This window comes from Pithys albifrons, chromosome 6, assembly GCF_047495875.1.
Source record: "Pithys albifrons albifrons isolate INPA30051 chromosome 6, PitAlb_v1, whole genome shotgun sequence".
NCBI lineage: Eukaryota > Metazoa > Chordata > Aves > Passeriformes > Thamnophilidae > Pithys > Pithys albifrons.
In genome coordinates, this window is record NC_092463.1 from 33,009,535 (window position 1) to 33,034,591 (window position 25,057).

General features: G+C 35.5%; 2 protein-coding genes across 2 annotated transcripts in view; one reads left to right on the forward strand and one right to left on the reverse strand.

Annotated features, from left to right (window-relative positions):
* Positions 1-12,611, forward strand: part of RYR3 (ryanodine receptor 3) — a 199,670-nt gene extending 187,059 nt beyond the window's left edge. Inside the window, exons 94-103 of the mRNA XM_071558067.1 lie at positions 535-577; positions 1,086-1,213; positions 2,111-2,171; positions 3,395-3,541; positions 5,373-5,507; positions 7,392-7,548; positions 8,656-8,720; positions 8,828-8,928; positions 10,501-10,552; positions 11,340-12,611. Coding sequence (XP_071414168.1) covers positions 535-577; positions 1,086-1,213; positions 2,111-2,171; positions 3,395-3,541; positions 5,373-5,507; positions 7,392-7,548; positions 8,656-8,720; positions 8,828-8,928; positions 10,501-10,552; positions 11,340-11,435 — 985 coding nt within the window. The 3' untranslated portion in view covers positions 11,436-12,611. The remainder of the gene's footprint in view (positions 1-534; positions 578-1,085; positions 1,214-2,110; positions 2,172-3,394; positions 3,542-5,372; positions 5,508-7,391; positions 7,549-8,655; positions 8,721-8,827; positions 8,929-10,500; positions 10,553-11,339) is intronic.
* AVEN (apoptosis and caspase activation inhibitor) overlaps positions 12,352-25,057 on the reverse strand; it is a 97,998-nt gene continuing 85,292 nt past the window's right edge. Inside the window, exons 3-6 of the mRNA XM_071558066.1 lie at positions 19,484-19,554; positions 15,758-15,853; positions 13,419-13,779; positions 12,352-12,799 (exon numbers count right to left, since the gene is read on the reverse strand). Of these exons, the coding sequence (XP_071414167.1) occupies positions 12,681-12,799; positions 13,419-13,779; positions 15,758-15,853; positions 19,484-19,554 (647 nt within the window). The 3' untranslated portion in view covers positions 12,352-12,680. The remainder of the gene's footprint in view (positions 12,800-13,418; positions 13,780-15,757; positions 15,854-19,483; positions 19,555-25,057) is intronic.

Genomic DNA, 25,057 nt, shown 5'->3' on the forward strand with positions numbered 1-25,057 from the left:
TTTGATTTTTTTTTAATTTTGTGTTGGCAAGCTGTCCACTCGTGCACAAGTGTTGAGTGTCTATTTGAAATGTAATCCAATGAATTTGAAAATTATTTATACTTCAAGACTCTATTATTTTACTCTGGAAATTATCACCTGGTTTGATTTTTAGGGCTAGGAGCAATAAAATATTTATTTTGGAGAAGAATGATATTACACTAGTGACTAACCTGCTATTATAGAATTGTTAGGCTCATTAGGTGATAGTATTTAGCCTGCTGTCCTTTTGTAGCCAGTCATATTTGTGGTTGGGAAAAAGAAGGAGATGCACGGGGAGTGGGAGGAAAGATGATATTGCAGCAAATTATAATTAATATAAGCTGTTGTCCACATGAAAAAAATTCTTCTTATAATTTGAAGTGCAGTGAGTGAATGAAATTATAGCAAAATCTGCAGTGATCAGGAATATGGTATTTTCTATTTTTATTCATTGTTTTTAATTATCCCCTAATAACTTAAATAACTTGAAATATCTTTGCCTTACCTATGTAGGTCCTTCCCTAACAATTACTGGGACAAATTTATAAAACGGAAGGTAGGCTTCTTATATTTCTATTATGTTAAGTCATAGCAATAATCTACTATTCAGTTAATTTGGATATCTGTGTAATATGCTGTTGTACACATAAACATACAAATAACTGAGAACTGAAACTTGTTTTATGAAAGTCATTGTTGTGTTAAATGTCTTGGTGAACAGGCAGCTGCAGCGTAGGTGGGAGGAGGGAGGAAGACAGAAGGCTGTAGTTTCCTTCCTAGACTCCGATATTTGAAAGAACTTTGTACTGTCAATCAGCCAGCAGGTCTAATTTACAGTCATTGTCATCTTTAGAATACAAAGCCCCCTCATCCCCCTAAAAAAAGAAAAACATGCCAGCCTAAATGACAGCAAATTATACATAAGCTTTCAGATAATAGCCTTTAATGCTTCTATTTTTCTTTTTATGCTCCCTGCCACCTGGCTGCCTGTGAGTTCTGACTGTTCTAGTAGAATGTCACAAAGGACTTTTTCTGAGCACAAGGTTCTCTTTTTCCACTTTTAGGTTATTAACAAGTACGGAGACTTATACGGAGCAGAGCGCATAGCAGAACTTCTGGGTTTGGACAAAAGTGCCCTTGATTTTAGTCCAGTGGAAGAGATTGAACCAGAAGAGGCATCTCTTGTATCATGGTATGACTTCTGAACTTCACAGACAAATTATATGTTGGTATAACTCCACTGTCAAATATAAAAATGGATTTTATATTGAAACTGAAGTGAAGTTTTCCCCAGCACAGAAAATTCAAATGGAGAAGTCTTCGTAGCATGGAAGTAAAATTAAAAAGCTTTTTTTTTTCTAAAACATACTTGTTATAAAAGTAAGAAAAAAAATCAGAGTTTATGCTGACTTATACAGTTGGGCATCCTTTTATTTTAAACAATAGTGAATGCAGTATTTAAAAGTTCTTACAACAGAGTTTATAAACCAAAGGACAGAAAAATGACAACTACCTAGAGTCCAGGTGTCTAGAAAAAATTCGAAGTTTTCCTGACCTAATCCATCAGTGAAGACAAGCGTTTGAAATTGTGCCGGTCCCAAGTGATTTAGGTTCCTATAAGAGTTGGCTTTCCTTGTTATTTAAGACACAAAAGAAAGATTTCCCTTTGCATGCCATCTAATGGCTAAGAAAATATTGAGAATCTTGCAGAAGGCATTACATTTTCTCTTGGTTATTTTGGCAACATTTTATACTAGACAGAACATTTATCTCTCAAATCAAGCAATTTGGGTTCCACATGTCACTATTTTTGACACACATTTTAATTTATTAAGTCTGGAATTTGGCAGCGTCACTCCTACTGAAGTTGTTTGATCAGTTTTGGTGGTCTCGAAACTATGGGTGCTCAGAGTTAATGAATACTTTCTGAAAAATGAAGCCACCTGCATTACTAAAAAAAATGAACAGTTAATGTATATCACCACCTTTAGCAAATAATTGTGAAGTGCCAAACTTAATTTGCTGCTTATAAATACAGAATTCAATACTTAATTTTGACTATGCATTTCAAAAATTTTCTATTTCCTAGGTTAAGTTCTATTGACACAAAGTACCACATTTGGAAGCTTGGAGTTGTTTTCACTGATAATGTGAGTATGTTAGCCTAGAATAATATGCTTTGATTTACTCTAAACATGGTTGTGTGTCTTCCACCATCTGCTTTTATCTTAAACAAACATACACACCATAATATTGCATTACAGAGGCATTTTGAAATAGTTTTTTTTTCTGTCATGTCAGTATTTTCTTCTTTGATTCTACAGGGCAATATGCACCTCCTCACCACTGACACAATGCCAGCATTTCGGAAGTTAATGGTGCATTCATTTTATTTAGTAGAAATCAGCCTAGCAACCCGAAGTATCTTTTCTAAAATCAACAACAGTCCACAAAAAGTTATCCTTTTTTATTCTTGAATCATCTGACTGACATGGCTAATTCCTTTCTTTCAAGACTTCTCCTTTGAAAGGACCATGTTTATAATTTTTTTTTTTTGTGTGTGTGTATGTGACTCTTCTTGAGCATTCCCGAACAAACAAGAAGGCCAAGGTGAATCAAGTGAAGATGTATTAATTCCTTGTGCACTAAACGTACACTGAGTCACTGTTCTTCAGTGTGAGTTTTGATGTCAAAGTGCCTTCAGGTTCGCTGCTTGTTAAAAGAATAAGCTGTGTTATGTGCCTTAGGTCTTCTGGGTAGTATAGTACATTATTTATTAAACTAATGGTTTCAAAGGTAGCTAAATAATTATTAAAATAGAGATTCATGTTACTTATGCATACCAGTGATGGTGGGCAAATCCCTTTCATTCAGCCTCAAGGAGTGACACTGGGGATTATTCTCATTAGAGTGAAGAATCTACACATACATGGACTGAGGAGTGCTAGAAATCCCCACTGTTAAAAAGTGGGATAGAGTTTTTATAATACAAAGTGATTGGCTGGAAGTCATCTGTTTCTAGGCTAGTCATGCTAGCTCAGCAAGAGCATCATTTACCTTTAAAGAAGTTTTAGTACTACCACTGATTGGTTTGTCTATCTGGAAACTTTTGCACATTTTTCACATCGTCATAAGGTTTGTTTTTGGAGTTGTGCAAGGCTGGTCTCAGTATTCTTCAACAGCAAAAGCATCTTGATGTTCCCCTCCATCACTGGTAATTTTCACAAGTAGGGTGAAGTTTGAGCTATTTCACCCCCTACACAGGCAGTGTCCTGCTAAAGCAACATAAGTGACTTTAAAAAAGCTGTATTCTGGATCCAGTCATGCACATTAGTACCTGCTAACATTCTGCCACTGTTGACTTTCTCTGCAGTCATTCTTATACTTAGCTTGGTATACAACTATGTCTATCCTTGGGCACTACAACAACTTCTTCTTTGCTGCTCACCTGCTGGATATTGCTATGGGCTTTAAGACATTGCGAACTATTTTGTCTTCAGTCACTCACAATGGGAAACAGGTTAGTGTTACATGTAAAGGTCTGAAAATAAATGCATTTTATAAAAGTGCTGGAAAAAAATTGTTGTATGCCAGAAATGTCAGAATGCAATCAATTTTCAGAGTCACAGATTTTGACTGTGATCAGAGGAAAGAACAGATCCCATCATCTCTTCTGCAGCACACTTAATACACGTTAAATCCTATGAAATTATAATAATTTATACTTACCAAGTGCTGATAGATAAAGAAGTTTTGTACACAATAGAAAATGCATCATTTTGGAAAAATACAGGAGTATGAATTACCTAACCACCTCCTTCTATATGCCCAGTGATGAACTGATTGGTGATAAATGATAGGAATTCCCAATTCCTCCTTAGCTACAGCCGTACTAAGGATCTGGGTGCTGAGATTCAATACTTAGCTAGTAAGAATGTGCTCAAAGGTGTGAGTATTCTGCACTGTGGAGTACATTTATGTGTCACTTTGTCATGCAAAAATCAGATTAATAAAATGTACTTCCAAAAATAATTGTTGAAATTTATGCAGGGAATCATTCTCTGATCTCTGAAGATATTAATTAAACTCTGTTCCCAGCTAGAATAACAACAGAAAACAAGCTCTGCAGTACTTTTTAATGTACATTTAGGAAATCTAACAGAACTTCCCCAAGATTTAATTCCAAACATGTACATTCCATTCCTTCTCAAATCCAGTAACATATATTCTAAGCCCACTCTTACACCCTGCTGACTTGTCAAAACATTTTAAACCATATGATGTTTTGGAAAAGGCATAAGAATATCCCCACGCAATCTGATGATGTGTATCATCACACAAACAAATCTCTGGTTTTATTCCTTTCATTTTACTTCAGGATGACCAAATGCATGTTACTTTTAATGTACTGATTGATGTATTTTCTTTACCAGATTTTTTTTAATGTAGTAGTCAAAACTGAGCATAGTTGACAAAACTGTTTCGTCTCAAGACCATGGCTTTTAGTTACATTCTTAACAAGCAAAGATTAGTTTTAATGATTATGTTCCTTTTCTTGCTAGTGGATAAACAGTGAAAGACAGCCGCAGATTCCTGAACTGAAATGTTCACTTTGGGAATATACTTACAGATCTGCCGAAAGTGATAAATGATGTTCAATACTCTTATGTTTCATTTCAAAGACTAATGCCAGTTGCATTTTTTAAAATACAGAGTTTTCAGTAACTGCTCTCCAGAACTATATCTTCTAACACCAACTCCAACAAACAATATAATCTTGTCTCATTAACTACTCAACTTTTTCACCTAAGGAATTTATTTTCTTAAAAGCAGGACTTGGAAATTCCTTACTCTTTGGTTATCTAAAAATTTTTCTATCCACTTTATCAATGGCTTTGCTAATCAGCTTTGGAACAGAAAATAGACTATGTTAAGTCATTGTAAGTCGCAATAAGTCTCAGTTGAAATTATTTATCAAATGACCTAAGGGATTTTAACAATTTTTACTGTATACCCAGTGTTTCAAGTTACTATAATTTAACTTTTAAACTAAACATGTCTTCAGTGATACTGTTTGCATGCATATAGCTCAAAAAGATGGAAACAACTCCAGTTTCTTGATACTGTTTTTCCCTTTGATTTTCATGAGAGCAGGGTAAAGTTAACACCTCCATGCTGATCCAAGCAATAGGGAGACTTCAAAGCTCTTGTAACTGCTATCTTTAACTTCCTTATCGGGAAAGGTACAATATGATCCATTTTCAATATTTAAGGCAAAACATCATGCCAGCATGTTCTCTTCTGACAAACTGAAATCAAAACCTACTTTCATGTCATGTCTCCATACACAGCTTGTGCTTACTGTGGGACTCCTTGCTGTAGTAGTGTATCTTTACACTGTTGTGGCATTCAACTTCTTCCGCAAATTCTACAACAAAAGTGAAGATGAAGATGAACCAGACATGAAATGTGATGACATGATGACGGTAAGTAAAACATCACTTGTATGCTTTAAATGTCATCCTGAATTTTCAAAGGGATACTTCAGAGAGAATGATAAGCAAGGACAGCTATTTTTGTCGTTAAATCCATGGGTCTCTTCTTCTGGATATAAGTCACTTTGAAAATATGAATAGTCTTAAAATTCCCTCTGAATTCTCTACTGACCTAGACCAAACAGAAACAGATAGCATATAGGAAGATATTCTGGATTTTTCTCCTAAATACTATGGTATTTGATTTGCTGCAACACATTTACAGGTGAGGATGGCAAACTGTCAAAGTATGTGGAAGAAATTTCTTGACAAACTAGTCAGACCTGCAAAAAGAAGCTGTGTTGTCAAACAATAAAAATAAACCCTATTTGTTCCCAATGTTTGCAAGTGTGCAAGCTCTTCCTGTTGTTAATTCAGCTTATATGCATTATATGATGTTACTAGCATTAGTTATAAAAGCCTGCTCCAAAATTACAATTAGTAATTTAGTCATGAATTAACAAGGCAAGGATGAGAAAGTGAAAATTACAACTTATTATGAGTGATAATCTTATGCTACCAATTTACCACTTGATTTCTACCCATTGCCACTGAATGATATCTATTTAATAATAAAATACACTCTACCGATACCTATCACAACATGAAGAGGATTTGATTTTCTTACTATATACAGAAAACACAAATTCAAGTATTAAAAAATGTAACAGTCTGAGTTTGTGGCCAGCTGATTTCTTCCATGGAATAGTAACTCTCTGCCCTGTGTTATAACCCAAAGACAGCTTAAAATACCTCAAAATAAAGGTGTGTCGTAGACTTCACAAAATGATCTTTCCTATTCTTGAACTGTCTTTTGAACACTTAGTGCGAGTCAGACATGTACATTGCTGAAATCATGAAAACTGTCCAGACAGGTCCTGTTGTGAGCTGATCATAAAATAGGTGTAGGAATAATTGGAATAATGGAACTACATTACATTTCAAACTACTCTATCAGGCATGGTAAATCAATTCCAAGTAACATGTGTAAGTATGATTAGACTAGTACCAGCATCTTATGTTGACAGTAAAATTGCATTATAAAATGGATGTATAGTTCTGTTTAGTGTTGCTACTGGTTATTTAACACCCACTGCCATCTGATGTGACTTCAGAAAACTGGATGGGCTTAGAGACTTGATTTTAGCCCACACTGTGCAGCTGAAGGTGGGTTACAAGATTTGTAGCCAACTCATACCACTCCTGCAGAAGATTCCATTCTAATATACTTGCATAGCTTTAATGCACAGATTTTTATAGATTTTGCCATTAAGATTTATATGTTAAAAAAATATGACACACAGCAACACCTTGGTAAAGTGACCGCTTCAGCACTGAACTGAACACAGGCTGTTTCACAGATCATAACTAATTTCCAATATACTGGACATCTAGTATTGCAAAATTAAATTACCCAGCAACCACCTACACACAGGTAAATATACCTGTTGTGAATATGTCACTATTTATTTTGTGGCAATTAAAACATTTCTAAACTTCACTGTGAGACTCCTTACTCAGAGCAAGGTAGATCCTTAAGACAAAAAAAATGCCTCCAAAATGCTCTCAGTTTGAAAGTAAGACCCAGGGAGTGTGGAGTGAGTAACAGGTGATGCCAAGTTCCCACCTTAGTAAGCGTACCTGAAGATGGAATCACATTAGTTCAGACAGTAACAGATTTTCGGTGCAGTGTGTGTGATACATGAAGAATGATATTATGTGTTCTTTGTTACTTGTGAAGAGAATTAGCAGAGCAAATTAATTAAAAAAAAAAAGAAAAAAACGTCAGAGTAATTGATAATAAATATATCTGCAATTTTTCTCTTTCTTTTTTAGTGTTACCTGTTCCACATGTATGTGGGTGTAAGAGCTGGTGGTGGCATTGGAGATGAAATTGAGGATCCTGCTGGAGACCCTTATGAAATGTATCGAATTGTCTTTGACATCACATTTTTCTTCTTTGTCATTGTTATCCTACTGGCCATTATTCAAGGTAACATCACTTAACTTAGTAGAGACTGTGCAAAATTAGTTAAGCTCAGCAATGTAAACCATATTTAGGATTGAGGTAAATAGCAGTATTGTTATAAAGATTTATTTGAGCTGATAAAATCATTAATTCTGAAAGGAATAATTTTATACTCAATTAATAAAAAATGCCTTGTCCCAAGTACTACACAAAGTCAAAGCACAAGAAGTGTAGCTTACCTGAGTCACAGTGTTTATGAACACTTTCACAACTACCCAGAAATTATGCAGCTTGTGCCAGATCACTGTTCTTCCTATAATTATCATTTAAACTGAGAGCCTTGTTGAAGACACTCTTCCCACTTTTAGCTTGGAACTGCCACAGTTGGCTGGGGAATGGAGACTTTCCTCTTGGACAGGGTAAATCACATGAGGAAAGTCACCATGGCCAAACAGCTATTTCCTCCTTTCTTTAGAGGATGGTTTGCAGTTTTAATTGGTTTGCAGTTGTGGTTCACAGCGAATGAGACCTCTCTTCAGTGACAGTCACCATCCAACAGTCATTGTATGAACTGACCTAAGGCTGTTAGCAATAAAATGATAGGTTTTTTCCTATCTGGTGGCAAAGAAAAATTATATGCATCTATACTGAGAAACAGTTGTGAATGTCACAGTCCCCAGAATGATCTAATTCTATTCCTAATATGTCGAAGGTAGAGGAGTAATATTTCAAATGTGAAGCAGCCTCAGAAACTAGGCAGAGGGAGCTGTGGGAGCAGAGCTCTCTGTTGAACGAGAGCTGTGATACAAGAGTTTCAGGAGGAGAGCGAAAATTAAATTCATTCAGGGGAACAAAAGAGATGAGCTTATGAAAGGGTAGATTGACTATAATAAAGCACAGAAAAGCCTTTTCACTTCCACGATTGGACCTCCATGTAATAGAAGTTCTTATTGCCAGGAGTGCAGTATAAACAAATGTTAAATATCTGGAAATTGAGAGATTCTAACTTGAATTTTTCAACCGAGCTGTAAGTACACTAAACTCTAGACGGTGAAAGATGTCTTACTGACATTACTTGCAGTATTAACATTGCTTAGCACTGAACTGTTGCTACTTTTCCATTGGAAATAGGTCTGATTATTGATGCTTTTGGTGAATTACGAGACCAACAAGAACAAGTGAGGGAAGACATGGAGGTAGGCAGCACATTAAATTTTTTCATTACTCTTGTTCATGAAGATTGTCACCAATTAAAACAGTGTTTGAGTCAAAATTCATCTGTAATCACAACTTGTGTTTTCAGACCAAATGTTTTATCTGTGGAATCGGCAATGACTATTTCGACACAACCCCTCATGGCTTTGAAACACATACTTTGCAAGAACATAACTTGGCGAACTATCTGTAAGTACATTTTACAACTGGAATTGTGATAAAAGCGACCTTTCAGGTCTACAGTAATACAGGTGCACATATTGCTGAAAATTCCAAGACAGAATTCTGTAGAATTGAGGAATACCTCTTGTTCTTTCTGGTCTCCCCTCCTCTACTCCACACTGCTTGTTATCTTTAAATTGCTCATGCTACACATGAGTTACCTTAGTAGAATGAGACCAGAAAGCACACCAACTCCTTATTCTGCTGGAAGGAAACCAGGATTTGTGGAGTGATAGGGGGCAACAATTTAATGAGTTGCTTTAGTTTGGAAGTTTTGATTGTGACTTCTAGGGGGCTGGTAATGCTGAGGAGACCAATGAAAATTGGCCTCAATTTGACAAAAAGAAAACCCAAATCAAAACAAAGCAAAAAAAGGCATTTTTAGAAGGTTATTGAAAAATAACCTTCAATAAATAACCCTGATCATATAGTCTTTTAGTTACAGTGAAGCTTTTTGAAACCATGAAGCAATCAGGAGTTGTAAATATTTAGACTATTGCTCAGACTACCACAACAGTGATCTTTTACCTTTCCTTAGTAAATATAGAGCAGAGAGAATATTTAAAAAATTAATTTGGTGGCGTTAGTTACTAATACGTCAAAGATAATTGTATGAGCATTGTGCCAGCAAAACCAAAATAACTGAGCTGGTGGACTGTTAAAGCAGTCTGTCTTTGGAATACTGCATCTGAACTTTTTAAATTAAAAAACCCCCAAGAATGTGTGCCTCTTGGAAGGGAGGCTGCCTTATTCCTTGCATAGCAACTGACACTGGCAAAATCAACTGCCTTATGAGATGCAAATTTCCATTAACATCCATAGTTTTATCAATCTACAATGACCAAACTTTTCTTACAATATTGAACTGCTTAATTGGTACATAGAAACCTCTAATTCACAGTAAATTAAAAATTTCCTTAATATTAGAATACATAGTGAGCAATCTTTTTACCCACATTGCCCTTTAATTAGACAACTGTTAAAGTCAGTGCAATTTCCTTTCTTCACAATGAAAGCACATACTAAATTTGATTCCAAATGCACAGAATCAGAAGTGTCCAACCAAGAATTGTATTATCTGTAAACAGACCTTAGTTACTACTCTACAGTCTTCCTAATTAGTTCAAGATCTGAGTGAGCACAGGTCTTGGAGAAGGTTAGGCTCAGCTTATGAGCTCTGTGGCAGGAATGTTTGGAATTCCTGGTGCAGCTCAGTATTCAACACACTTCCCACAGTAGCTGTAGTCACTTCTTCCAAGGTGAAATGTTGGATCATCTGTACATAGGATTTGGCATACGCCTAATTCAGGTATTGCTCCTCACACTGAAATGAATAAAATGCTAAGCCACATTTTTCTACTTGTACAGATTTTTTTATCTGTTAGCACTTCCGCATTTTCTCACATAAAATAGGCACTTTAGATGTCTAAGCAGTGTCACTGCTGGTTGGCATAATCTTTCTCACATACCCCGGACTAGGAACTTTCAGGCAGAGATGTTATGTCTCCTGCATTAATGTGCTTCATGTGCTTGTTTCAGCTTCTTCTTAATGTATCTAATTAACAAGGATGAAACTGAGCATACTGGTCAGGTGAGTAGAAAATAAAATTTAATGGGTTTTCTTAAGTTTATCTTTCAACATTTTCACCTTCTCAAGCCTTGTAGTTGTGTACCACCAGGTGGAACTGATGTGCCATTGAGGAGGGGGGATGATGCCACCCCCCCAGGGTCTGCTACCAGTGAAAGACAGAAAGGTTAAAACAAAAGTGGAGTGGGGTGAGCTACTGCAGTTTGCTATTTTACCCAGAACTCTGCCAGAAATCAGTTACTAGTAACCTTACTGTCATTTTATCTCTGAAATGAAAACCTCAAATGTACCAGTTGCAGTTTATTCCCAAAAGATTTCAGTTGTTATACTATTATATTTATAGTAAAAATCCATATATAGGTGTAGATAGATAGGTATATGGATGTCAGTATGTTTACCGTTGTTAAGCCTAAGTGTAAATAAGAAAATAAATAGGATTTTATTATGTCTTATCTCTAATAAGAAGCTATTAGGCATACAGTACACAAGTACCTTTGTTTTACAGTCAAAGCAAAACACATTTTATATATACAGGTTCTGAACAGGTTTGCTCTGATATAACTAGTCTGATTAATTTATATCAACTTATTTTACTAATACGGTTTAAATCTCACTAGTACTGAATCAGGAAAAGTGCAGATAAAACTTCTGCAAATATTCTTGCGTTATTCTTTGGAATTCCAGTGTCAGAGTTCTACTCCATGGTAATAAGCACAGTAGGTGGTTATTATTAAATGTTTATCCATGGCACTAATTGCATGGTAACTTAAATATCCTTTCTCATTTTCAGGAGTCATTTGTGTGGAAGATGTACCAAGAAAGATGTTGGGATTTTTTCCCAGCAGGGGACTGCTTCCGAAAACAGTATGAGGATCAACTTGGCTAATATCACAAAAGAAATTATTTATTCATGAACTATTAAGATCCAAGAAAAAAAATTCTGTTCTTTTCATGGTGTGATTTCACAGCTTGTATTTGCTTTAAATGTCTTTAAACTTCAAGACACACGTAAAATTTGACACTGTTTCAGAGGCTTTTTGTACCTACCATATACGAAACAGGTCTTTTGTTGGAATTTTAATTAGAAAAGAGAAAACTATGCCAGATTAATTTAAGCCTTCCAATTCAAACATGGCCTAAAATTCTAACAACTTTTTAACCACATCATTAACCTGGTGTTTGGCAGTACAGTTGAAAGGGCTAAAAGGCATCTTAATTGCACATTTGACATTGAAGAACTTGAACATCAGAGGCAATGCCTCATTAAAAATAGCTCAGCTAACTGCTGTCCAGTTTTTCCCCACAGTATTTGCTAGTGAATGTATTAAGATATAGTTTGAAAAGCTTTAAGCAATTAAAAAGAAATAATTTTCAAACACTTTGTCAACCTTGAAACATTTAAGTGCCTTAAAACCTCTGTAGACATAGCTATGCAAACTTTTTATTTATATTAGTGTTCAGATGAACAGACCCATTAACTGTATTGCTTTTCTGTCTTTCTGGATCAAATTGCACTTGAAGTTTGTTTATATACTACCTTCCCATAACAGCTTATTAGATGCTGCTGTTAAAAGACATACACTGTATCAAAACGAACACTATTTAAATCTTAGGCCAAAATAAAACAATGCTCTATGGTCACCTGCAAGTAGAAGTTTCTAGGATTATGCATTTTTTTTCTCCTAATAAAAGTGCCCACTGCAATAAAGTATTATAAACCAAATTGTTACCATTGCTATCGTCTTTCCCATTTTTCTACAATATGGAGTTGTGTGAGGATGGTGACTAAAAACACATATGTATTCATTGTTCATTCACAACTTTATTTTAAGGACTACATGGAGCAAGTACAAGCTTGAATAACTGTTCTCTTAGTCTGCTGAAGCCTGCTTCTTTAGAAACGAAAATTCTAATTTCATCATAAATTTTAGACCTTTCTAATAATATTTTCTTAGTCTTTGACAATTTTTAATCCCATCTAAATTAATTTTGGTTGAACAAAGTTTGGAGCCACGATATTGGCATACCGAACAAAGTGAAAGAGAAAGGAAAGAACAAGGAAATAAAGAAAAATTCAACTTTCTGTGTAATGTTTGCTATATTCAGTTATTCACATGAGGAAACCAGAGCTTCAGGAGATCATGCTGTCCAGCCAATCTTCAAGCTCTTCCTCAGTAACATCTTTAGATGTACTTTGCTGTTGCTCTGATGATGTACTTTTCTCTTCGGGGATATGTACTTTCAAAGGGTCTAGAAAAGTGAAAAAACCAGGTGTGATAATCTGGAAACAATTCCATATCAGTTCTTTGTACCAGGTTGTTTTGCTTTTCAATACACAACTGACTGTATTTAAAAACAATCTCTCCTGAAGAACAGCAAGTCATATTCCAAAAATAGTTCCTGGCTAAACTTATTTTTATAAAATCAATGCTAGTAAATTTTGAAAATAGCAACTGGAACAAGCCACTGGAATAGCTGTCAATCCTTCTGTATACTATTAGCACAGTGAACTAAGGACTGATAATGTTACATGTACTTTATCTTCCTTGCAATAACATTCTTCAGCAGTATGCTATTTAATTTTTTTAAATTTAAAATTTTGCTGAATCATAAGCCCAGTGCTGTTTTGCAGAAGAATTTCTCTTAATGCTTAAAGTGAACTGACCATGGTGAAAGTTTGTTTTAGTGAGGAGTTAAAACTGAAAATGAACAAATGGGTCAGAACACAGCACCAAATAAATGAGATGCAGTGTGACAGAGATGATGACAGCAGTACAGCTGACTGGCTAATCAAGAATTCAAAAGCATCACTGAAACAGTGAACAATGGAAATTAAATAAGGGCATACTGGGAAGAAGAGAAAACTTACCATTTTCTTTACAATCCACTTTCAAATCCTTTTCAGTTGATAAGTTGTAGGATAATGCATCTGACACAGGTCTTTTTCCTGTATTCACGGGAGCCTCTAGATTCAGAAGAACATCCAGTTCTTCATCCAAATGGTCAGTCTCTTGCTTTGGTAGTGAATGGACTCTCTGAAATGGTTCTCTTGCATTTGCCCCAGAACAATTTTTACTTCCAGGCTCTGATGCAGCAACAGAATTATCAACAGGAAGGGAGACCAACATGGTTTTACTTTGAGCTGGAGACTGTTGGAACAGCTGCTCTCTCCTCTTGGCATCTTCAAAAAATTTAGATTTCATCTGTGGAAGCTCTACAGGTGTTGATGCCTAAGAGTACAAGAAAGGACTTAAATTTTAAATTATTATCAATTTTTACTATTCTGTCTAATTTGGATTGTAATTCATACTTCCTGTATTTGATCCCAGCTCTCAGCCTGTCTTCACTGGAGAGGGGCTACAGCGCTGTGCTCAGTGTAGTGGCTCTGCTCTGGACTCACTTTAACAGATCCATGTCTTTCTCATGTTGGGGGCCCCAGGGCTGGATGCAATACTCCAGGTGGGGTCTCCCAAGAGCAAAGTAAAGAGGGAGAATCACCTCCCACAACCTGCTGATCAGGTTTCCTTTGAAACATGGTGCGCATTGCTGAGTCATGTGGAACTTTTTGTCTGCAGGCATCCCCAAGCCCTTCTCCCCAGGACTGGTCTCAATCCACTCCCCACCTAGCCTGTATTCACATCTGGGATTGCCCTGATCCAGTTGGAGGACCTTGCACTTGGTCTTGTTGAACTTCATGAGGTTTGCACAGACCCAGTTCTCAAGCCTCTAAGGTCCCTCTGGATGGTATCCCTTCCCTCCAGTGTGTTGGCCGCAAACACACAGCCTAGTGTCACCAGCAAACTTGCTGAGGGTGTGCTCAGTCTCACTGTCCATGTCACTGACAAAGATGTTACAAAGCGCCTGACCCAGTACACACCCCTGAGGAACACCACTTGTCACTGCTTTCCACTTGGACATTGAGCTGTTGACCACAACTCTTTGAGTGTGACCATCCACCCACTTCCTTATCCACCAAGTGGTCCATGTATAAAATCCATGTGTCTCCAGTTTGGAGACAAAGATGTCATGCAGGACAGGGTTAAGTGTCTTGCACTTCCTGCAGAATTACTTTTCCTTAATTTTTCTCTAATAAAGTATCATCAACACACTGAATTTTGGAATGCCTGGAGTTAGAATTTGGCTGGAAACGCCATCCCTCCAAAATTCTAGTCTCAAATGAAATCATGCTAAAGGTTGCATCAATTAGCAAGAGTTATAGTATATAGCTATATATTTTGAAAAATGAAACCAAACTATAAGATTATCAAACAGTGAAACCAGAAATAGTACCATTATTTAACTGAAACAGATTAAGCTTTTACCAGGATGTAACACTGCAGCTTAACTGATGATCAAATACCGGTCAGAATGACAAGATTAAATGTCATAACATGCACTTTATAATCTTGAAAAAAGTTGAAGACGATAACTAGAACTCTTTAGAAGAAAACTGTATGTCAAAGTGACATTATTTGTAGATTCCCTTAGCCATCACATCTGCAGACATATTTGAGCTGCCTGAACAAAGAGAAGAGTGTCAGTTGCAGGAGCACTTCATGCAACTCCAAGCAGACTCTTCTGCAAGGCTCATGTTTTACCTTGTCTGAGCAGATGGATCTTAAGAATTTTGTTTTTATATTTAAGCATCATGGGCTCTTTTGCCCTTAGATTAATACTTTCTTTTTCTATTTGAAGGAATGTTTTCTACTAATATTGGTGCTTCCCTCTTCCCTCTGCCACTTCAGCATAAATGACATTTTCTTCACTTGTACAACTGTTCTAACATTGATGTAAAATTGATTCATGAAAAAAACACGTATGTCAATATTAGTTATTGAGAAGATGAAGTAATGATTAAAGTAATTAACTGGAAAGAATGTGAAAACTTACAAAATTTTGGTGCAAGCTTTTAACAGCTGCTAACAGAAGAAGCAAATACAAAATAGTGCAATCATTCCACGTCAAACACTCTGATATCTGATTTCAAATCTCATATGCTGCTCATGCAAGCATTTTGTTTAAGGCCAAGTAAGCACACCAAATGTGCTGTTAGAAGGGTATCCTGCATTACATGCCACTGGACATGCCAGTCTAAAGGAATATCTTTTCATATATAATACATTGTACTTCAAATTGAAGACTAATCATTCTTGCATAGATTGTTTCTCTTAAATGTTTGCATTTTCCAGTGAAAATTCACAGCATTACCTGTACAAGGTCAGCAGATACATTCAGTCTCAGATGTAGAGGCAATTCCTGAAGGGCCTGGACCAAAGACTGGCAGTCAATAGAAAGTGCAGAGAACTGAAATAGAATTTAACAGACAGTATAATTGTGAAAAACAAACAAACAAAAGCACAAAAAAAACACCAACAAAACCCCTAATAACTTCAATGTATTACATTCCAAGGTTCCACACTCATTTGAGGAACAATCTAATGAAATATGCAAATTAATAGTTACATTACACTTGTATGGAGCAGTTAGGTTACACTACCATATAAACACCTACAATGCAAATAATCACTTAAGGTTAAAAAACAAGGTATAAATGCAATGCTCCCTAGACAACGCCTTGAAAATCCAAAATAAGAAATAGTTCAGAAGGTTGACAATGTCATAAGAAGCTTTTGCAACTGAAACATGTTTTAAACAGTGAAGCATTCATGCAGTGTGAAATGCCATTCTTCAATGAGTTGCTACTATTTTCTAAGCAATCAACTCACGTAGCTCCTGTGTAGCTATATTGTTTTCAAATGCCTAAACAAGGGCCTTTTTATACTTCCCCAGATTTTAAAATGTTTTGATACTTACTAAAGCAACAAAGTATACGGTTACAAACACTTGCAAAATGGTATTCAAGATACGCTACTGCGGCTGAATGACAACTTATTACTGTGAGAGGAATTGAGTTTTCTTTTTTCTTGATCCTTTTTAAAAAACAAATTTATACAAAATGGACAAGCAACATTGATGCATTTGTTTACAGAATAACCTAGATTGCAGTAATCTGTAAGAGATTTCAAGCTCATACTACAGAACAACATTGTGAGCATGTTCACCATTGAGGAAAAACATAATTTGATATCCATCACATATTTTAAAACCTGACAACAAAATGCTTATGTTCAGTCTGTACTTCATTTTCATGGAAGTAGAGAAGCAACTTACAAATCTCACTTAAAGAGACAAAAACTTGTCCTTCTCAATATGATGTAGACTGGCACAGACATTTCAAAGTCCAAATAATCATAGATTAGGAGAGAGTGCTCTGTGCAATATCAGAAGAGATTTGTCAAAGAATCCAGCCAACAGGATGGCTTTTGACACCTGCACACCTAGCAAAAATGAACATCAAAGATGCCGTGTGTTCTGACAGTATAACTGCAAAATTAAATACATTTTAAAAAGAAACAATGCAGTTGATTTAACAGTTTCTTGTATCAAACTCTGTTCTAGTCCACAGTAATGTGAGCAAAAGGACCAAACAAATACCTGATGGTTAGAATTTTTCTTCTTTACTAACAACTTCATTTTAACAATGGATTAGTGACCACCATCAAAGATGATTCACTGGTGCAAGTAACCTCAAAGTGTTCAGCAAGCAATTCTTGTTGCCCAGCAATGAACTAGATCTTCAGATAACCCAGTTATTTTGGCAGATATTGAAGATCAAATATGGCTTCTGCACAGTTGCAAAAGACAAGGAAATTGTATGAATGTGGTAACGCAAAAAACTGTAAAAGGTCAAGTGTCATTGAATAACACTTCAGTGCATTTGGGAAGAGCTATGTACACTTTCAAAAATATTAATGTGCATGAACATTGCAAATGAAGATAAAGCAAAAATAGGGAAGAGGAGGAAAGGTTGAGGAGGAAGAAAAAGAGGATATTGTAAAAATAATAGAAGAAGAAATTTGATATTCAGGTAGACATTTCACTAAAAGTGGTGTAATAAAATGCAAAGGGATCAAAGTAGTATTTAATAAATGATGAACACTTCATGACACATGTAGTCATTTGTTCCAAAAAATAAGTAGAGGAATTCCTTGATGCTGAAATTGCTATTTTTTACTGAAAAATCCAATGACTATGACCTGTTTGATTTTTCAATTGCAGACTATATTCTCAAACATTTTTATTGTATTTTATCAATATACATTGGAGCAAACCCAAATCTACTTTTCCTAGCAATGAATGAACCTACCCTTATAAAGTGAAATTTTTTTATTATTGATGTCCCTGTTACAGTTCCATTCCACATTTGAAACTGATACTTTGCCATTGCTTTCTACAAACAGGGAATGAGAAATATTCAGTCCTTCTGCAACTAGTTTTACATGTTTTCTGCTTTATTCTGCTCCCTCACAATCACTTCACTTTAGTTTACAATTCTCCAATCCTGTACATAATGTATAGACAGGCAAAGAGCTAGAAACAGGTGAGTTTAGGGGTAAAGACTAGGAATTTGGCAAATGGTATGAATGATGTAGGATGAAAATTAGACCTGCATTTGACTTTCAAGGAAAAGAAGGATGGGTCAGAAACAAAAAGGAGATACCAGGCCGAATACCAGAGACAACATGAAAAATTAGATATGTTATGAAAACATCTGGGAAAAAATTCTGGACTAAAACAAGAAATCAAAGGAAAGCTAATGGCAACTAGTGCAGTAAACTATTTCAGAGTGACATAAGGACAGAGAAAGACAGGAAACAGTTTGAAATAACAAATATGGATGGGGCAGAAAGAATTGCTGGAGTTTATTAGGGACAGAGGCAGAAGAACATGCCCACCCCAGCACACTTTGCAATGAGTAAGAGCATGGGATCAGCTCCAGAACTGTGCAGTCTCATCATGGGTAGTCAGAAGAATATTTGTGAAATTCACTGTCAACATGAAACTTCACTGTGCTCACAATTGCTTTAGCCATTCAGGAATTAATTAATGTGTCCAAATCACCTAAATGCTATAATGACAAGCCTACAAGGAAATGAAGAAGAGGTTAATATACTGGCTACTGACAACATCCTGCACAGTACAAGCAGAAGAACAGATCCACACAGTGACTGAAAGACTGTGTCCCACTGATGAAACAGGTGGTGGTTTAAATAAATGCTGCATTTGGTTTTATTTCCTCACTTGACTTTGCAACTCTAAAGTACTTTTAAATATCACTTCACAGTGAATAATTGTTGAAATTTTTAAAAATATTGCAATATTCTATAAAACAAATAGCAAATGTTTAAAATTTGAATACATATGCATGTTTCAAGAACCACTCAAGCATAATTCACAGCGATTTTAAGAAAAGCCTGGAAGATAAAAACATTTATCTTGCAATAATTCATGTGGCTTATGTGAGGACAAAAGCTGCAGAGATTGAGACACTTTCAAGTATCCTCATATAGAGAAACAGGAGACTTCTATTGCTGTTCTTTTTATTCAAGTATAAAGAAATCACATACAAATAATCTAGCCGGTGTCCTAATTATTTAGGACATGAAGTTTCAACCAGAGGGTATGAACCGTTAATTTGATGGAACCAGAATATGTTTCATAGTTCAATATATGAATATATTCATACAGGTTTTGTTACAGTCATTTTACTAAAGACTTTTCTCTTGAATACAACTGAAAAAGGAAGATCGACCTGCTATGTCAGTAATGTGAAGTGACAGTTCCTTATTTTCTCTTCACTGGAGGGATTTCCAGTTCTCTCCTTCCAACATTACTTATAAACTCAGCCTGCTGCTTCAGTAGAAAAAAAGGACAAGGCCCAAGAGCTTCTACCATCAGAGAGAAGTTAATAAAAATATACCCAATAAAGAGTGCTATTATGGTATTAACAATTTGTTGCTGAAAGCACATCTGCCTAGATATTCTGCCCCGGTGATTGTCTATATAAAACAATTTGAATAATAATTCTCTTACCTGCTTATGGCATATGCTTTCTTTATCCCACTCTTTCTCATCAGCAAATCGAAACTGTGTGAAGGAATCTCCTAAAGAAAAGAAATAAAAAATGTATTTATTTTCAAAAAATTAACAAGTTTTCTTTGAAGTTCCCAACCTAGAGAAATAAAGTCAATAAATAAATCTTACGTCTTCAACATAATTATGTAATATTAATGCTGCTTGCATTTACAGTAGTAATTTATGGTTAACTACTACAGAACTTTTAATCCAAAAAGGGGGCAACAAATTCAAAGCTGAATGAGCAGGTGCTAGATGCCATGTCAACAAGCAAGATTTTAATTCAAAATTCCATTTGGGACAACATACTAGAAATACATACAGTGTTCACAGAGTTAATTTCTTATGAACAGCCTTCAAAGAGCTATAGATAAACCTTCTCTTATCAACATGCAAATATTTCTTAAACTGCATTATGAAATTTTACAAAATTGCTTTGTACAAGCCAAATAAACACTTCTTGTCTGGTAGCTAAATCCTCTCTCTTCCTTGAACTAGTCCCTAGTGCAGCACATCTTCAGAAAAAGGCACCGAATCCCAAATTCCAGTTCATTTGCAAGAGGGACTTAATAACAAGAAACCCTTAAATAGGACTAATTAAGTTACATATATAGCCCTAGTTACAGGATCTTCTAACCTACTGCATTCCTTCAAGCCAGTAGGAACTTCCCCTTATTATAAGGGATGTTGAATTATCATTTTGTTTTAAATGTGATGTTTTTATTGCAGTACCATCCTGTGTTGCAAAAGAATGTCCTATAAACTTACTTACTGAAAAAAACATACAAGAATTTCAGTAACTAAAAAAAATCAGTAACATCTGTGACAGAGGAAACATGAAAGATTTCGGTTGCAAGACAATGCCCAAAGCTCTAGAGTAACAGAAAGCAAAGATGTGGTTGATGCAGAGTATGGGACATGTGTGGTCTTAGACTATACAGTGTAAGGACAAACAGCTGTTTCAGGAGCTCTATCAGAAAAAAAATGTTGAATTATTACATGAAGGAGATGAAATTTGATCCTGAGAACTGCAGAGCTAATAAGGTGGTCAAGGGTCTCTCTAATGAGGCAAGGCTGAGGGAGCTGAGCCTATTCAGCCTCAAGAACAGACTACTGAGAGGGACCTCATCAGTGTCTGTCAGTATCTTAAGGGATGGTGCCAAGGGAATGGATCCAGGCTCTTCTCAGTGGTGCCAAGCAATAGGACAAGAGACAATGGGGAGAAACTGATGCACAGGAAGTTCCACCTGAACATGAGGAAGAACTTCTTTACTGTGCTGGTGACTGAGCACTGGAACAGATTGACCAGAGAACTTGTGGAGTCTCCCTCAATGGAGATATTCCAGAAAGATCAGGACACAATCCTATGCCATGTGCTCTAGGATGACCCTGCTTGAGCAGGGAGGTTGAACCTGATAACCCACTATGGTTCCTTCCAACCTTACCCATTCTGTGACTCTGTGATCACCTGTACGTCACAATGATTTATGTCAGCAGTTAGCTGAGAAGCAACAACTCACTCTTTCCTAATCTCCGTTAGAGAATGCACACGCCACAGGAAGTTTTCAAGGGCTTTATCAATAAGTGAGCATTTATCTTCCATTTGGCTCTCAATATCCTAACTGCCATTCAGACTTTTGACAAGTCCTGAATCATGCCCTTAATTCTGCAGAAAAAATCCAAACATATAATGTGCTGTCCCCAAAATTGGATTCTTTTCCATTGTCAGCCTGTCCTAAAATGTAGGCAAGTTCAGCCTTTCAGCAATTTTACTCAATACTGAAAGCATCAGCCGGCTACTGTTTTGCAAACAAAATGAATAAGCAGCAAAATGGCACAGTAATTGGCATATTTCTTTGCCAAACAATAAGAAAAGGGAGACTTAACTATTTCCCAGCTGGAATTTAAAATTTATTTGCCATGGATTATTTTTTGTGTCTAAAGTGCATTTGTACTTCATTGCATTTGATGTCTGGTCATTGGGTATGCAAATGTACTCTCATACAAATCATGCTGCCTACCTGGCATGTCCACTATTGTAATCTTCAGAACCACTACAGCAAAAAAGTGACATTCTCACTTAAATATTTGTATAAATATTTAAGACCATTACCATGGCCAGCTTGAGTCTGCGTTTCTTTGTTTTCATTAGGTTTATCCAACATGGTTCAGCATGACTGTGCTGACACATAACCTTGCCTGAACAGCTAGGTTTTGGTTTACATTCAATGTCTCCAGCTATTACTATTTTGGAAACAACCAGTGTCAAACAGTACAAGTGCAAATAATTAAAATTAAGCACTGAAATTAACATTTAGATATCTAACAAGGTGGCTAATTTTACAAATGTTTAGTTCAATACAATACAAACACCAGGTTCCAAAATAGCTAGGTATGCTCAGCAGTGTGGAAAAATTAGACCCTGTATCTTTATGTCTCTATCTCTAGATGCAAATACTTCACTTGAGCACTCACAGTTGTCTCGCTGCTGACAAAGGCACCTTCCTCTTCACTGCACAAAGCACAAGAGGGAAAAAATCCCTCTGTTTCACAATACCTAGAATGCTGCTAATATGTAATAAGTAACACTGAAAACCACAGAAATACAAATTCAGTCTCATGATTTTAAAATGGGTACAAGAATGTTCAAATTAATTTATGTTTTAACTGCTCACACTTTAGAGGCTCTATTTAGTCACATATGTAAAGAAGTTCTACTGAAAAATAGTTAAAATGATTCTCCAAGTCTTCCTACTATTAGACCAAAGGCATAAGAATTTTCTTCCAATATCCCCAAGACTAGTTTAGTTATTTCTCATGTTGCATCACAGAGGAAACAGTTTTCTTTGCTCTTATAAAGAATAAAATTAAAAGGATTAGTTAAAGGCTTTCAGTATCTCAGAAGGACCAGGTGTAAAGCAGCTAAACCAACTTACTTCATCAGGAAAACCCACTGGGATCAAGAACTAGTTTATGATTCTCCACACTCACAAAGTTGGTTATTGCAGATCCACAGTTTGATATTGTATTGCTGAATTAAAGGGTATGATTTAAACTGTAGTTTAATTAGGCACTTTAAGTAAGTTAACAAAGCATGCCTTTCAAATGCAAAAGAATAACTACAATTCACAATAGCATATTTAATGCAAGTTAGGTTAATGAGAATGTTGGTCTAACCAATTATCTTTTCAGAAATTCCTTTACCCTGAAAATAACTTCCTTTTAAGCCATGAATACTAATCAAACATCTTGCAATGACTCCGAGTTCCTTCCAGCATTAAGAAATACTTTTCTTCATGTGAATAATTTTCATGTTACTTACAAGTATCACTTGGTCTTCAAATACAGAGTAGATAAAAATAATGCATTCAATTAAACATGCACTGTCTTTGGTAACAGTCATAAGCCTTAGTATTCTTTATTGTTTAAAATGCAAAATTATTATGAAAACAGCAGATCCAAACCACCATGCTTTCCTACCACTTCAATATATTTTGAAGCTAAATCAATTTCTTTAAATAGAATGTATCTTTCATAGTTTTATTAGTCAAATTACCCTTTCATATAAATATTAATTGAATTGCAGAGTCAAACAGATCCTACCTGTACTCTACAATGAATATTTTTCAATCTGTGAAACTGTAAGTCTAAAAATTGAAAAAATTGAAGAAAAGCTAGAAAAAATGACATATCAGGGAATAATTCATTTAAAACTCTCTTATTCACATAAAATATTACTGAAGACAGAGGAAAAATACTCCGTAGTCCTAAAGATGGAATTTCAAATTGGAGGGGGCAATAAGAAGCAATGTAACATGACCCATCTAAGACTGCCATGACTGTAAAGAGCTGCAAGTGCATAAGTAATACTCCCTTTTCAAATCATAATTTACTTTCTCCTAAATAAGAACCAATGATTTTGATAAACTTGGATGTTTCCAAGCTTTAGTCATCTCCCATTTATTTTATTTTGTGAATTCAAGCCTGTGTCTACAAGTCTGCTCAGTTAGTTAAATAATATGCAATAAAATTTATGTCCAGAGTATGTAGGTGAGCCAAATAAACCAAAACAGGAAACTACAACTTAAGTGTATGGGAAATGGATAATGAGATCTAAAATATCTCAAAAAGTACCCTCAATCTACTTATTACATTAGTCAAATTTATTGTTGCGTTACTAAATTAAGAAGATTGTCACCAAATAAAGTTCATCCTTAGAACTGATTTTAAGGAATTTCCAAGACATCCCTTTCTCTCTACATTGATTGCAAATTCATCACTATTTATGAAATTATAATATCAAAATGAGATACCTGCTTGTTCCACTAGACTCCTTCACAGGCTGCAGAAATGCAGGAGGAAACGTGTTATTCTTAAGCTGAAAAAAAAGCAACAAATCCTCCAATCTAAGGCTATTCTGCGGGGAAAACCAATCTGAATTGCAGAGTCAAGGCATGAACGATGCTTGAAATTTTATCCAACATCAATGTTTCATATAGGAGGGACCAGCTCTCTTGAGGAGTCAGAGGGGAGACAAGGAACATATTTTTTCCTATTTAATAGTGTAAACTTCATGAAAAAGGTCCAAGAGAAGACAGAAATTTATAAATCAAAGAAATTGGGGAAAACGAACAAGTTAGGAATTTTGAGCTAATTTACGATCAAAAGAGCAAACTAAGTCTTACCAGTCTTGCGATAAATTAGGTGTAAATGAGTATTTCTCAAACTGGAGGAAAAAGCATGTGGAAGAAATCCCAACCATCCCTCTCTCCCTCCATCCATCCATGTCATGGCCTGCTCTAACAAGAAGATTTTGAAACCAGCATGGAAACAGCAGGAACTACAGGTAGGTGCTTGGGAATATGAGTGGAATAAAAAGATGTCTTTTCATCTTATGGTGTTTCCAGACAGTGTGCTTTCTATACCTATTATAGATAGATAGATAGATAGATAGATAGATAGATAGATAGATAGATAGATAGATAGATATAGATATTATAGATACTGATTTCCATCTACAATTAATGCTCATTTTTATTAAAAAATACTTATTTTGATAAATACTACTGAAGATTTCCTTTTATAAGCCACATAACAGTTTTCCTTTTTTTTCTCCTACAAAAGCAGACTTATATATATACAAATTCATAATAAATATTTTCCCAACATTAATAAATGTATGTTCTACAAGGGTTTTATATCATTAATTTTATACACATTATCCACAGATTATTATCCAGATATGGTAATTTTCTCACAATGAGGTAGTATTTAATACTGAGAAACAGATTTCTGGAAAACTTCCAAAGACTCTTCATGGCAGTTCTAATAACTTCAATAGTTTCTATTTTTTTACTTTCTCTATTTCAGTAGAACACACACTGCAACTATTATCTTTTACTACCACTAAGGCTGCAAGGTGCTACTTAGACAATTTGCCACAAGCATAGATTGAGTAAAAGCAATTTTCAAAATCTGAGAATACAAAAACCAACAGTAAAGACCCTGAGAAAAAACTCAACGTCTATTAGT